At 51.7% G+C, this 15,992-nt stretch overlaps 1 protein-coding gene across 1 annotated transcript; it reads right to left on the bottom strand.

Annotated features, from left to right (window-relative positions):
- Positions 1–4,040: 4,040 nt before the first annotated feature.
- On the bottom strand, positions 4,041–11,629 carry LOC125405393 (aquaporin-12). Its single transcript, XM_087904963.1, has 3 exons — positions 10,899–11,629; positions 9,049–9,165; positions 4,041–4,383 (listed from the first exon to the last, which is right to left on the bottom strand). Exons 1-3 carry the CDS (start codon positions 11,503–11,505, stop codon positions 4,235–4,237), a joined length of 873 nt encoding a protein of 290 aa, XP_087761089.1. The 5' UTR covers positions 11,506–11,629; the 3' UTR covers positions 4,041–4,234.
- Between the last annotated feature and the right edge of the window lie 4,363 nt (positions 11,630–15,992).

Raw genomic sequence — 15,992 nt, 5'->3', positions numbered from 1 at the left:
CCATTCACTTCCGTCTTTGTATATTGGCCCACCAGAGGACTGCTCACAGGTGGTACCGGCCACCTAGGGGTGAGGAAGGGAGGAGGCGGCTTCTTGGATGCCAAAGAGGCAGAGGCTTTGAGGGGTGAGGGGTGCAAGAGGGCGCTAGCTCTGAGCCCGTCTGCTTCCTTCAGTACCGACTGAACATATTCCAGGCATCCCTACCTGTGTGCAGCGGCCTCTAGGCAGCTGCTTCTCACTCCCCCCAGCAGACTTTTGGGTTGCGGTGCCTCAGAGGCTCCACACAGGGTGTGTCCAGGGCCTGGGAACGTTCCCTGACGTGAGGGCCTCACTCACTCACAGGGTCCTGATCTTCCAATGGACTGGGAGTTTGGAGTCCCCACCACACTGGTTATTCATGGAAGTATAAGAAAGGAGTCTTGGACTTCAAGAAAATGAATACACAGTCCAAAGCATATTGGCAAGTCAAGAGCCCAGTGCTTCACTCTGGTGGTCATTACTTTTCCTCACATTCTTAGGTGATTGGCTAATACATAACTGCACAAATTCTGGGAAGAAATGAAACTTTAGCATATATTTTGATTTCAAGAAATGCTGGTCCTGTAGGAGTTTGAATTTCTACCAAGTGGCTTTTTTACATTTTTTTTTTAAAGAGGAGTTCTGTCTTATTTAGCACTATGAGAAAAAAGGCAGTCTTTGCTTCTATTTGTCATGGGAGGATGGGATCTGTATGGCTACCAAGGGTTAACTGGTTACCTCCAAAGGACACCAGGTTGGCTGGGACCCTGGGGAGCTGAGATGTGCCCTGGAGTCTCCTTGGTGCCACCCCCTGGCTGCAGATGGTATTACACCAGCCTGAGAAGCAGCTGCCTCAGTGGGAGTCTTGGGTCTCAGGTCTGATAGGCTCTAGGCTTGTGGTCTGTGGAGACCAAGGAGACATCAGAGGGCATGGGCTAGCCTTGCTTCCATCTTCCCGAGCTAGGTTACCGTGTTGTATTCTAGCCCTGAGTTCATTTGGCTTGGCCAGCCTGTGCGTGTCCCAGTGTAATGAGACTGGATCCCTTCCAGGTGCTCCAAAGTTGGGATCAAGATTCCCAGAGAGGCAACATGGCCCTGAGACACTCAAGCTCTGGAAAGCTACATTGTGACTGGGTTGCTTCAGACTGAGTTGTGCTAGCTTTGAGGCCACCAGGCATCAAGAGTAACAGGTGTTTTCTTAGAGTAGAGCCAGCTTGGGTCTGGAGTCATCTCAGGGACTTAGCACAGGGTCCTCCTCCTTGGGATGGGTGGCAGGACCCTCTTGGGCCCTAATTTCAGGGGACCAGGCTCTCTTCAGCCCAAGCAGGCTCTGGCATAGCAGAGCATGGGCTGTGGAGAAGGCAAAGGGCCCAGCAGGGGCAGATGGGGAGAACCCTTTTGGTTGGTTGGGTTGGCCTGAGTAGCTTGGGGCTTGGGAGTAGTAATCCCAGGCTCTTCTGTCCCAAGTGTCCTGAAGGCTATGAAGGCTTTAGTCCAGACTCGTACAGGGCACAAGGAAGATGACCTTACACTCAGGACTGACAGTGGCCTCCCTCTGGTTTAGGATGAGTGTCTATTGTCAGATGCCATGGGTTAGAGAAACAAGAATGGAAAGAGTTGAGCACTTGGCCTGAGAGGACTGCCCACCAGGGGCCTGCATTGAGGAACCAGCATAGGCTCGGGGATTGCCTAGTCAGGAAGGGCTGTAGCTCAGGAGTAAGAAGACCCACAGGATATAGCTTCACAGCACTCAACTGCTGAACACCACCCGGGAGACCAGTGACTCTAGACTCCGGAAGACAACCACACAGAAGGTGGTACCAGCTGCCAGAGCCCGGGACATCCAGTGGCCTGTGACCTGACTCATGGTTCTACACCGAGGTATCCCAGAATCTGTTGGTAGTCACTTAGCATCTGTGGGTGCCTAAAATGGAGTCAGGGATGGGCAGAAATGACACAGGTTTGTCCTGACAACTGAAATGCACATTCACTTTTAAATTTTACATTTTCATGTTTTTTTTTTCCCTAAAAGCTTCTACCAGACTTGCTGGTATGTCCAGCCCTAGGCTAAGCCCTCTGAAAATATGACCTCACCTTCTCCGCATCCCGAGCCACAGTGAAACTGCTTTGACTCTGCCAGGCTTCGATTCCTGTCTTAGCTCAAGTTCCTCTTTTCATTTTAAAAGAATTAAGCAATGATGTAAATTTGTTGTAGTGCAGTTTTCAAAATGTGAGCAGTGTCAGCTTCATGGGAAAAAATGAAAACAACAACAAACCCATCAAACACAGCAGAGAGGCTGTGACCCGCCTCCCGGTCAGGTCCATCAGATGTTGAAAGGTCTGACTCAGTGCCTAAAAGGGAGAGACCCTGCAGACTGCACGCATTGGAATAGAGGACCACACAGGCTGAGCACCTCCCAGCCGGAAACAGCCACTTCCCAAGCTCAGGTCCTGATTTCACAGTTCTGCAGAAGGCTCTGAGGTTGGACTGTCCCCACAGACAGCCGGGTGTATTTCCTGAGGAGACTGTCCGTGTCCACTCAGTTTCCTCCAGCGTAGATCCAGCAGGCAGCCTCTCTGCCTGCATCCCTTACCCACCTCCTCTCCCATACAGAGGAAATCAGTGTTGCTCTGCCTTTTCCAGGACAAAGTGAAACTATTCTGATAAACAAGTGTGCATTTTTTTTGCTAGAAATAGATTTATTTTTCATAAAACACTGCATTTTATTTTGTCAGCAAATCTTAACTCATGGAGTTTTAGAGACTTCTCAACGTATCACTTCATAGACATACCATAGTGAAAATGGTCAGTTTTCAAAAGCATTGGAATCAGTGGTGCAGCAAATACCAAAGACTGGGAATGTACTCTGGGATAAATTCCTACCAAAAATTGTGTGTGATATCCACTCCTTTACCCCATGCATGTGGACGTGTGCACACGTGTGTACATGCATATGCACACAACACTTGCACAGCTTCTAGAATAGATCCAAGCTGTCCTCTCTCCACCATGTCACAGACACGCTTGGCTCATACATCCTCCATGTATATCACCCCGCACAGCCACCTTATACATAATGTATTATTTTCTCGCTTTCCACATCTGGACCAAGTTCTGCCACATTATGTCAAAAGACTGTGACCCCAACACTTCAATCTCAGCAGGATTTCTGTCCCAGCTATCTGTGCAGGCCGTGAAAGCCCCCAGGCTGCCAGCCTCCCTGGGTTCAGTGTGGCCATGAGGAGCTGTCTCTGTTCCTGGGATGCCACCTTGGGTGCGGCAACTATGACACCACCCCCAGGCCTGATGCAGCTATAAAGTCCTGCAGGTTCTGGTAGGCACACAGCCCTTATCACCTTCCACTGTAGGTACACTGCCCCCACATCGCCACCTCTGTGTTCTCACCACCCCAAAGTCAGAGGCCACACAGAGCTGGCTCTCCAGCCCCTTCCAGGAGCAATCAGGGAACTGGGGTCCTTGTCACTCATTCCCAGGTTGGTTGCACCAACAAAGGAAAGGAGGCTAGGTGTACAGACAGGGACCTCTTCCAGAATGGGTATGCAGAAGAGCCTTAGGCAAGGTGAAGGGGCAGGCATGGAAGGGTCTGGAAGGATCTTCTCCTCGTTGTGGCTTCGCCAGTATCCAGGAAACCCAGACTATCCCCTTGCTTTGTCCTTTGGTCCTGCGCCACCACAGAGCAACTGACCCAGGAACTCCTGGGAGAAGGGTTGGCCTAGCTTTGGGGGATAAATAGCCAGTGTCCTAAGGGTAGGAAACGTGAGAGATAGCAGCATTAGGTTCCTTGCTCTTGGCCCGGACCCCTGAAATATCCCCTGATCGCCACTGTAGGTTCCCAGTTGCCCTTGGGGTTCCCAGAAAGTCTTAGGCCTCTTTTGACTGTGGGCTCCCAGGCATGTACCAGGTAGCCAGGCCCAGGTTTGCTCACCCTGGGCTTTTTGCCAGTCTTTGTAGCCTTAAATTTTTATTATCACTCTGTAAACATGAATCAGGAAAGAATGTGTAATAGGTAAAAAGGACTCACCCTCACCTGTCCTTCCAGAAGCTTCCGTCAGGCCAGGGAGTCAGGCGGGTCATAGACACGGTTTATTGGCAAATGGTTTCATGGAAGGGAGTCCCAAAAGTTTCATGAGGTGACTGAAGCCTTATGAGCAAGACAGCTCAGCTGGACCCCAGTATCTACAGCTTTTTGCCACTCTACTCCTTTGTGGGCGTCTGGGTAGCCACAGAACCTGGGGACAGCTTCCCTCTGGGAGTTCGGTACTTGTTTTTCTGTCGATAGAACAGATTTCTCTGGAAAAGGCGAGGAAGGTGGCCCTGATAGAGCAGGACGGCCAGGATCATACCTGCAAGAGATGGAGTCAGACTGTAGAAGAGTCCCAACAGAAGAGCCCAGGCCTCCCTGCAAGGCTCTACCTGGGCTCTGACCACATCCTTTCTCTGGGTCTTGCCCCTTAGTGTCTAGAAAAAGTTGCCTGGATCTTTTGGAGCACACATGGGAGTTTTGGATGCTTCTAGATTATGCTCTGGGGACCCAGGATTCAGGGTGTCCCACACAAATGTCCCACACCAGTTTTCAGGTCGCTCCGATAACCTCTCCTTCAGGTTGCCTCTAAAGGTGGCGTAGCAGGAGGGTTGCTTTCAGTTAGCAGAAGTTTGGGGGGAGGGTATGCTGGATAGTTTTTTTGTCAAACTGACACAAGCTAAAGTCACCTAGGGGAGGAAGCCTCAATTAAGAAAATGCCTCCACCTGGTGGTGGTGATGCATACCTTTAAGGCCAACACTTGAGAGGCAGAGGCAAATGGATCTCTTGTGAGTTCGAGGCCGGCCTGTTCTACAGAGCATGTTCCAGGACAGCCAGAACTACACAGAGAAACCGTTTCTCTTTTAAAGCCTCCATAAGAGTGGGCTGTAGGTAAAACTATAGGGCATTTTCTTCATTAACAATTAATGGAAGAAGGCCCAGCCCAAATTGTGGATGGTGCCATCCGTGGGCTGGTGGTCCTGGGTTTTATAAGAGAGCAGGCTGAGCAAGCCAGAGGGAACAAGTCAGTAACTGCACCCACTCCATGGCTTCTGCGTCAGCTCCTGCCTCCAGGTTTCTGCCGTTTCAGCTCCTGTAGTGACTCCCTTCGATGATGAACAGTGCTGTGGAAATGTAAGCTGATTGAACCCTGTCCTTCCCAACATGCTTTGGTCATGATGTTCATCACAGCAATGATAATCCTAAAACGGGGGAGAGAGCAGGGCTAGAACCCGGCTGGGAAGGACTAGCGAGTGGGGAGCTGGCTCAATCTCTGTGTTTTTTTTTTTTTTTTTTTGGATATCCTCAGTCCCCACCTCCTCCAGGGTCTCAGAGGGACCAGCTAGCTAGGGAAGGAGGAGCCATCTGATTTTTCTGTTTAAGTATTGAACTTGTGGTGTAGTGTTCCCCACTAAGAACTCCCTTGGTTCCACGCATGTGATCTGCTTCAGTTCCCATCAGAGATAGGCTCCCACGGCTGTCACCTGCCTTGTCCACACTCGACTGCCGACCTTGGTCATCCCCTGAAGCAGATGTGGTGCTGCTACTCTGGGTCTAGAAGCAGAGACAGTTCCTACTCTGAGACTCCCGGGCTGCAGGACCAGCTTCCAGTGGCTTACTGATCTTCCCCACCAGGGGGCGCTGTCTCACAACTGTCTCTCCCCCAATCTTTCTTTTCTTATTGATTTATTCATTCATTTATTTATTTTCTATCCCAAGGGTGTTTTGAGTTTGAGTTCCTGTCCTGACATTTCTCAATGATGAGCTACACCTTGAGCTGGGAAAAGCAGGAGGGAAGAAGGGCACATGAAACAGAAAGTAAAACCCAGGGCAGCCCCATCCTCCTCCAGGCCCAGAGGTCCACCTGAGAAAGACTTTCTGTCTCCTGCAGCTCTCCGAGGTGTCTGTCACTCTGAAGCAGATGATATGGAAGTGTAAGCCAAACAAACCCTTTGCTCCCCAAGGTGCTTTGGTCATGGTGTTTCATCACAGCAATGGTAGCCCTAAAACAGGTTTGACCTGGCCTGGGAAGGACTAGGGAGCAAGAAGCTAGTTCAGTCTCCAAGTTTTCTCTGATATTCTAAGTCCCTACATCCTCCAGGTCCTCAGATGGACCAGACAACTGGGGAAGGAGGAGAGACCCCAATCTGCAGTGTCCACTCCCACCTCCCCTCTGCCCCTCCCCCATCCACTCCTCCGTTTCTACTCAGAAAAGAGCAGGTCTCCCAGTGGATACCAACAAAACGTGGCATCTCAAGTTGCAGTAAGAGAAAGCTCCTCCCCTTGTATTAAGGCTGGGTGAGGACACAGGAGGAGAAAGAGGGTCTCCAAAGCCGGCAAAAGAGTCAGAGACAGCCCTCCTCCCTACTGTTAGGAGTCCCACAAGTGGACCAAGCTACAGGACTGTAAAAAAAAGATGCAGAGGGCCTAGGTCAGTCGGTCCAGGCTCTGTGAGCCCCTGTGAGCCAGAATCGATTCTGTGGGATTTTATTTGTTTGTCTATGGTGTCCTTGACCCCTCTGGTTCCTACAATCCTTCCTCCCTGTCTTCAGTAGGATTCCCCGAGCTTTGCCTAATGTCTAACTGCCCTGTTCTTTTTTTGGGGGGGGGGGGAATGGAGGTGTCTTGTTTTGTTTTTGTTTGTTTGTTTTGTTTTTGTTTGTTTGTTCTGTTTGGTTTTTTGAGACAGGGTTTCCTCTGTATATCACTGGCTGTCCTAGAACTTGCTCTGTAGACCAGGCTAGCTTCAAACTCACGGAGATCTACTTGCCTTTACCTCCTGAGTGCTGAGATTAAAGCCAACTCACCTTAGTTCTTAACGGTGACTTTCTCTGTCTCTCTCTCTCTCTCCCTCTTCCCGTGTGTGTGTGTGTGTGTGTGTGTGTGTGTGTGTGTGTGTGTGTGTGTGTTTCTACATCCCAGCCATATGTAGATTGTGGTGACTTGATCTCAGTTCCTCATGTGTTCAACAAAAACATTTTACGGCACAGAGCCACCTCTCCAGCTCCTCAACGTTGAATTCTAACTAAACTTTGTAAATTTTTGTTTTCGTGTTGGTGACTTCTAGATGAAGATGGTGACTGGAACTAGGCATGGTGGCACCTGCCTGTCATTCTGTCACACCAGGCAGGAGGCTCAAAGTCTGAGGCCAAACTGACCAGAAGTGACCCCCACATATGGGGGATGAACATGGAGGCAGCCTGTCCAAGTTATATTAAAAACCGAAATATTAGGGTTGAAGAGATGGCTTGGCCTATAAGGTGCTTGTCTTAAAAGTACGAGGGCCTGTTTGGTCTCTAGCACCTATGTATATATATAAAGTCATTCAAGCCAGGTATAGCACACACCTTTAGTCCCAACACTCAGGAGACAGAGGAGGACCTCTATGAATCTGAGGCCAACCTGATCTACATAAAGAGTTCCAGAACAGCCAGGGCTTCATGGAGAGACCCTGTCTCCAAGCTAATCCTTCCCAAAAAAGCAAGGTGTAGTGGTTCATGCTTGTAATCCCAGCACTGGGGAGGAAGAGATAAGATCCCTGGGACTTGCTGGCCAGCCAGTCTATCCTAATCAGAGAGCTCTCTCAAAAACAAAAACAACAACAAAGGAATGACATCCAAGGTTGACCTCTGGCTTCCATGTGCACATGCACCGACATATGCACTCACATACACGAACACACGTGCCCACGCGCACACACGTGTTCACATACATGAGCACGTGTGCACACGCTCACACATGTGTTCACATACATGAACACATGTACACACATGCACACATGTGCGCCCACAAACATGAACTCATGCACACACATGTACACATGCGCGTGCACACACATGAACGCATGTGCACACATGTGCCTGTATGTGTGCTTGCGTGTGTGAATACATGTGCACATGTGCACTCATGTACATGAACACATGCACACGCATGCACACACGTGTGTACTCATGTATGAGAACGCATGTGCACACATGCACACACACCTACACACAAGTTAAAGCTGAAAAGTCGTAGAGGAACCCTGCAGTGTGTATTTGGGGACAAGGACATAAATTGGAAACAGTCCACAGAGTGGCCCATGGGTAGGTCACCTTACAAGAGCCCAGGTTACAGGTGGTGAGCCCATATCTCAGCCCTCATCCCACGGTTGTGTTCCTGGGAAGAGCTGGGACTTCTGTCCCCGTTCCCCTTGGGTTGAGGCTCTGCCCTGAGCCCTGCCAAGTGTGAACCCTGAAAGTAGTGGAAGGTTTCCAAGGTTCCAGTGGGCCTCAGTCATCTGGTAAAGCCATGGATGGTGTGGGGAAACCTAGTACCTGGGCCCAGTGCCAGAGAGGAATTTGCCAGAACCAGAATTCCCCAGATCCTGTAGCTAGAGACAGAGCCATCTGGTGGCCTTCCCTGGGTTACTCTAGCCCAAGGATTTCCACTGCTATTCCTCTTTCAGAACTTGGATGACTGGAGGGGGTTTGCTTTGTGCTTCAAGGAGTCACAGGGCAGACCTACCAGGAGCTACAGGCCCTGACCACCCAGGGCTGCGGCCCGGAAAGGCATGGGATCATCCAAGCCTGACCTCTGTGCCCCAGAGGCCCTGTGGTAGCAGAACCCAGAAAGATAGCTTTAACCAGGTATGTGAAGATGCCCTGGGGAGGAGGGAATCCCAGTCACAAGAGAACTCGTGCAGCCTGTCCCTGCTGCCCACACCGAGTTTCCGAGGGTCCGACTCCCCATATCCCACTCTCCACTGAACACCGTCCGCTCTCCTCTGTGACAATCCAAACCGAGACATAGCAATCTTAGTCACTTCCTCCAGCTGCCCACACTGCAGAGACCAGGAGAACTGATCCCAAACTCTTGTTGCCCCAACACCCAAGATCCCAGGGAGCCAGGAAGGGTGACAGCATCGTGAATCTGTAGCCGGCAATGCTTTGTGTGTCTGTGTCCATCCATGGACATACCCAGGCCAGCCTCGCCCCCACTACTCACCCGCCACAGGACCAAGGCAATACACATGAGCATACTCCAGCAAGGTGTTCCCAGAGCAGTGGAATGTGACGGAGGCAGCCAGGGCGGGATTGAAGAAGGCGGATGTGTAGGGCCCAGCTGTGGACAGAAGCACCGAATCCTCATGGATTGATTCAGACTGAAGCAGAGACCACGCTGCTAGACATGAGATTGGGCTCTTGGCACTAGGGTGCTGGGGACAGCCGCTCTCCCTGCTGCATGCTGATGAGCACAAAGGAATGAGGCCTATGCAGCCAAGGCCAAAGGTCACGGGAGAGGCGCTAGGACCAAGGTTGTACCAGGGATGTCTGACACACTCCCCCATCCCTCACCCTGAGTGAGACTCCTACATCAGGAGTCTTCTGATCCAACCCCCCTACCTTCTGGGAGGTGGCCCAGAGATATAGGGGAGAGACAGCAGGGGATATGGAGAGGGACAGAGAAGAGAGGGCCAGAGCCAGAGAGGGTAATAAAAACCAAAACAAAATAAAACAAGGAAAGGAGCTGGGGTAGGGTGGGGGTGGGGCGAGAGGCAAGATCAAGACAGGGAGGGTGAGATAAAAACAGCAGCAGTGACCAAGATGTCACTTGCAGGCCTAGGGAGAACCACAGAGAAGTCACCTGCTGAGTAGCCACAGGAGAGAAGTGGGGTGAGGGGAGCAGTTGAACCAGTTACGATCTTTCAAGCCATGCCAGGAAGCTGGACAATGGCCCTGGGCAGGCAGAGCAGAGCCTGGGCCTCAGGAAGAGCAAGTGCCCTGTGGACCTAGACTTGGGTGCAGGACACAGGCAGCTCTGCTGTGGGAGCTGGGAAGCCTGGCCCGCAGGGTAGGGTAAGGGACAGCTGCTCCTGTGCGCTCTGCTGTAGATCACCACCCTGCCGCGTTCTCTGTGCTTCTGGCCTCAGCTCATCGCCTCTGACCAGGGTGCCGGAGGTCCCTTCCCATGGTCTTGCTAGGGTCACCAAGTGTTGAGCTGGCTTGGCTCAGCATTGGCTCGCACTGTTTCTACTTCCTGGGTTCATGGCCTTCTGGAACAAGCCTTTAGAAATCTCAGCTCTGGGGCTGGAGAGATGGTTCAGAGGCCAAGAGCACTGACTGCTCTTCCAGAGGTCCTGAGTTCAATTCCCAGCAACCACGTGGTGGTTCACAACCATCTGTAATGAGATCTGGCACCCTCTTCTGACCTGTAGGCATACATGCAGATAGAATACTGCATTCAAAATAAATAAGTAAGTAATAAATAAATGAATCTTAAAAAAGAAAAAAAAAAGAAGGAAGGAAAAAGCAACCTCAGCGTCTGTCATGATGCAACATCCACAGAGCCCCCAGCTCTCAGGAGCAGCCGGTCAACAGCCTGTCCTGGGATCCCATCTAGGGATGCCTCCCTCCAGGGGGATCCCAGGGCTGATAAGTGAGATCTGGGAGCCTTGAATCAGCCTGAACTGGGCCTAGAGCACCCCTTGAAAGAACATGAGGGACCACAAAAACCTAGCCAGGATGCCAGCATGGCCACGGCAGAGATCACAGGCGTGAGGGGCTGCTGCTGTCCCAGGGAGAAAGAAATCATAAGACTTGTTGCCCTTTATGGGGTATTCGAGGGCTCAGGAGCATCCAGAGGACCAAGCCATGAACTGTATAATTGCTTCAGCTGCCCCAGATGTAATAAACACAGTTGGGAGCTGCGGAGACATGCACGGTACAAGGCTCCCCTACACACGACCGAGGCCTTGCCTCCTAGCCCCTACCCACCTGTTGAGCCCCTTGGTCAGCAGACCCCCCTATAGGGTACCAGTGAAGGTGCTGAGGTTCTGAAAGCGGAGCCCGTCTTACCTGTGTAAGCCATGAAAGTAACCAGCAGGGCCAGGGCAGGCACCCTGTAGATGAGAAGGCTGTGCTGCAGGTGGAGGAGGCTCAGATGGAAGAAGAAGGTGCAGGCACCCTCCACCAGTGTACCCTGCAGCACGGATGTGCGCAGGGTGGAGCTGCAGTGCATAGCCATGAGGCTCTGCAGCAAATGTAGTTCGCTGAGCTCCCAGGTCCAGCAGCGCTGGGTCAGGGCACAGGCAGCCTGGGCACCCAGGACCTGGGCCACCACTTTCAGCAGGGTGCTGGGCAGTGATGCCTCAGCCATGAGGAACTCCTGTAAGGCCACAGTGGGGTTGGCAGAGGCCCCATCAAAGGTGACCCCGTGCACCACAAAGAGCAGGAAGACCAGGGTCAGCAACAGGTCGGGCCCGAAGCCCCCGGCCCAGGGGCCAAGTTCCACCAACACTCGCATCTCTAGGCAGCAGGCTGCCAGCTGGGCTGCACCCACTGCCTCCCGGGAAAAGTTGGCATAGGTGCCTGCTGGGAGCAGGGCTTTAGATGCCCTTCTCGCCACCTCACAGAGGGCACAGGTGGCAAAAAAGAAAGAGAGGGATACATTCAGACTGGCCATCACTCTAGGATCTACAGGGAGTTCTGCTGAGCAAGGACCTGGTGACGTGTGGGAGCCTGGCTGGCCCCACAGTCCAAGGACAGAGAAGCTGTACGAGAATGCACCTGGCTTCTGGGAACACCACACCTGTGACCCTCACAACTGACACCGCTGGTCACAAAGCCAAGTGCTGCAAGGAACACCCACAGAGGACCCGCCCTGCTTGATATTCTCCTTGGGCTGAGACACCCTGTCCCCACTCTGGAGACAGGCCACTTTCTTCAAAGCCACGAGGAGGTCTGTGACTCACACCAGAGTCCTGGCACCAGGACCACAACACCTCTTCCCAATGTCTGCATTGTCCCCACCTTGCCCCTCATCTCCCTGCGACTATACTATGTCCCTTCCTGGGAAGGTTCCTGAGAGCTGGGAGCATACTGGGATTAGCCGAGAAGTAGCTGCCATACTGGGATCGGCTGTACGGACCAGGTCCCCCCACTCCCATCCCCACACACGTACACAGGAAACCGGTGGGGAGCTTTGGGCTTCAGGACACTAGAACTACAAAGGTGGATCACTTCTCTGTGCTTTGGCCTTCCTGACTGGCCATGTACAGAAAGACCTAGAGAAAGTTCTTGACAAAATGATTGACGGAGAAGCATTGCTGCGTCCTACAGACCCCAGGATGTGTTGGACCAGGATGAGGACATGGTGCTACCTGCCAGGGACAATGCCCTACACAGTACCCTGCCCTTTCACTGTGGACAGGTATGTTCCTGGGGCCATATGGTGGGCTGTGGCTCTCGGGAGTAGAGGAATCAGAGGAGCTAGGGACACTATGGGGATACTGTGCTGGGCCCTGGCCAGGCTGAAAAGCATAAAGGTCATGCTCCTAGGGTGGAGGGTTGTCACAAGAAGACCACAGGGACCCTAATGGGACAAGAGGATGAGTATGTATTCAGAGGAGATGCTGGGGGTGTCTTCCAGGCACAGGGCAGGCCAAGCAGCTCCCTCCCCACATGCCAGTCCTGAGAGAAGGGTGAAGTAGGTCCAGACATAGCATGTCCCCAGCCACAGAGAGGACATTTCCAAAAATTGCTGCCATGATAAAAATAAATCAGCCGGAGATCTGGCCAGTGTTCCCCCAAGACACCACTACAGCCCCAGAAAGGGGAGCAGTGTGAAGGGAATAGAGATAATGAAGGGTCAGATGGAGGTGGGACACCGGCCTGCCTGGACCCCAGCAATCCCAGAGACAAAAGCTTTCCCAGTCCCTCTGAGGTCAAAGTTAGGGAACTCAAAAAGTAGGTGTTGTCCGTTGTTTGGCTCTTTGGGGGGCCCGCCACCCAGCTCCCAAATAAATACACACGGAGTCTTCTTCTTTCCTATGAATGCCTGGCCTTAGCTTGGCTTATTTCCAGCCAGCTTTTCTTAACTTATCTCATCAACCTTTTGCCTCTGGGCTTTTATCTTTTCCTGTCTATCTTTCCTTTCTTCCTCGTTTCATGTCTGACTGTGTGACTGGGTGATGGGCCCCTTCTTTTCTTACTTCTTGGTCTTCTCTCTTTTTCTCCTTCTATTTATTCTCTCTGCCTCCCAGCCCTGCCTATCCTTTCTCCTGCCTTGATATTGGATATTCAGCTCTTTATTAGGCCAATCAGGTGTTTTAGACAGGCAAAGCAACACAGCTTTACAGAGTTAAACAAATGCAACATGAAAGAACGCAACGCATCTTTGCATCATTAGAAACAGTATAAACAGATGCAACACATCTTTCCTAAGATTTTTATTTTATTTTTGTTACATGCCTGTGTATGGGTTTGTGCACATGCATGCAGGTTCCCACAGAGACTAGTGTTGGATCCCCAGAAGTTGGGGTTGTGGCCTTGTGGGCTGCCTGGTGTGGGTGCTGGGAACTAAACTTTGGTCCTTACTCCTGACCTTTGTTAAGTTCTTGCTCCATCACCAACATGTGCTAGTGTTTCTATAGATGCCTTTGGTCAAGTTGACGGAGCTCCCCGCTGGGACTAGTCTACTGGAAGTTTTATTAAGCATGGACATCAGAGTTTGTCTGGAAATTTCTCTACAGAGACATTACAGGCAGCACAGTAGGTACCAAGGCACAGCCTTCAGCTCATCCCTTCCTTTTATTTTTTAAGCCTCATCTGGGCATGTTGCTCCCTCCTGCTTAGCGCCCCTCCTGAAATGGGGTACAAGTTGGCTTGCCTCATCAGCACCACGCCTCCCTCTGGATCAACCCTCTTGAACTCATCCCTCAGTTGTGACCATGAGCATATCAAAGAAGTGGCAGCAGTGTTGAAGATTGGGAAGAGGTGTTGGTGGCCATGGTGGCACCTTCCTAGGCTCACATAGTGGTGATGGTGGGGGCAGCGTGCAGGAGTCCCAGCCGCCTTTGGTTCTGTTGGCAGCAACCTGACACGGAACCAAGTCATCCAGTACAAACAACAGCTCCCAGGATCTGGCCAGTCAGAGGCACAGGCAAACCTGACTTCACGGCCTCTCAACTTTCACAGGGTGCCAATGACTGACAGATCACCTCTTACTCTTCTGAGGCCACCCCTGACCCCAAGAAACAGTGGCAACAGTACTAACAGCAGCAATGGCAGTGAACCTTCCGAGAATCGCAGTGTCTGGTGGGCTGTGTGCTGTGCCTGCCACCTCTGGCTTATAGAAGTGGCGAGTCCTGGCAGGTCTACCCCGAGTGATGACTAAGTATTCAGAATAAAGTCATCCCACAGTTCCTGCGCTGACAGTCTGCAGCTGCAGTTTGCTGCCACCGAGGCCCAAGTGCAGCAGAATGGGCCTGGTCAAATGAAGATCATACCAACTGTAAACCAATGGATGACTACCAATCAAGGAAATGGGGCATCACTGCTGCTGTGCCAATCCTGTCCCCCTCCAAGGCCTGGCTAATAAAGTGCTCTCAGACTGCTTTATTATGTGACCGATGGACCAGTGGCCCTGAAAGAAAGCGTTATTTTGCTACTCTGTCAGCAGCATTTCAGCAGGTGCCTTGACTACCCAGACTCCCAGTTCTCAGGCGGTCACGATCAGCAACTTTGGATCCCAGGAGAGCAGCCCACAGCACCTCAGGGACTTCCATTGGTTCTGCCATCTCACGGTCCTCACACGCTAGTTCCAGCTCCTTTTGTACCAAAGTCGATAGGCACTCAGCAACCACTACCATCAGCAACACGAAAGTGACAAAGTTTGCTACCAGTAGATAATCAGGGACCAGTTCTCAAAGCCGGATTCTCCAGGTCAGTGGCCTACAGGAGCCTGATGATCTGAACATAGGGGAGAATCAGACGTTGGGATGCTCACTGCAAGGGAGTCAGCAAGAAGAGGGAGTGAACCCTGCAGACATAGTAAAAACAAACCCCACTCCCTTCAGCTAGTTCAAGGGGGACAGCTCTTCAGGACCCCCAAGCAGTCCACCATCAGGGTGAAACTTCACAACTCAAGCTATTTCCCTGGGAAACTCTTCAGAACCTCCAACTTAAGGCTGTTCCAGACTCTGGTATCACCATCATTTGAGACACCAATAGTGAGAGTCAAGAGATGTGTCAGTTAGCAGAACCCTCCTTCCCCCGTGCAAAATCTCCAAGTTTAGAACCCAATGCTCAGACAGTCACCTTGGCTCCAACGCAGGGTATTTACTTGGAGCAGACTAGCAGGCAGCAAGATCACCCAGAAACCCACTGCCTCAACTGCCTAGTCACTGTGAATTCTGCCCAGTTCTCCTTCCCATCCAACCTCCGGCTGATTAACTTCAGTCTGGGGTACTTCGGGGAAGCAGAACCATCTCCCAGCCTGCACTGAGTATCGAAAATGCCCCAGTTGATCACAGACTCACCTTGACCTCCATGGATCTGGTGGTGGTAGATAGAAGACAAAATGAGACATCGGGTGGGAAAGAGAACAGCCCTGACTCCTGTCCCCAACCTGGGCAGAGGACCCAGTGGGACATGTATGTCTGTCCCTACTATAAAGACAGCAGAGGGAAGGACTCTGGAGACCCTGGCACTAAAACAGATCAGACATTTGCCACATTGGGGTGTGCCAAAGAATATGGCAAGACCTCCTACCTCCAGTGACGTGGAGCTGGCATGTAGAGGCAAGGCATGTTTGAGTATTCCTGGCCATGCTGTGGGAAGCCCTTGGCACATTCAGATGAGCTGAAGAAACACACATGCACAGGTGAGAAGAAATTTGCCTGCTATGAGTGCTTCATAAAGAGTGGCCATCTGTCAAAGCTAGCAAGGCTCATCAGGTTAAGAAAGGAGGCCCTGATGTGTCCCTGGGTGGAGGAACCTTGCCTCTGGACAATGGGGCAAGTTTGGAAGGCTGCAATAATGCCTCTACTTAGCCTTTATTACCCCCAGTATGGAGGCCATCTGTCCCGAAGGAATCACCCATATTGCCCACAGCGGCATCAGTGCCATCCAGGTGGAAGATCTGCAGTCCACTTATACCAGTGGCAGTGA

This window comes from Myodes glareolus, chromosome 1, assembly GCF_982192425.1.
Source record: "Myodes glareolus chromosome 1, mMyoGla1.1, whole genome shotgun sequence".
NCBI classification, from domain to species: Eukaryota; Metazoa; Chordata; class Mammalia; order Rodentia; family Cricetidae; genus Myodes; species Myodes glareolus.
Note: the sequence above shows the minus strand (reverse complement) of the source record. Positions and strands in the feature narration are given on the sequence as shown.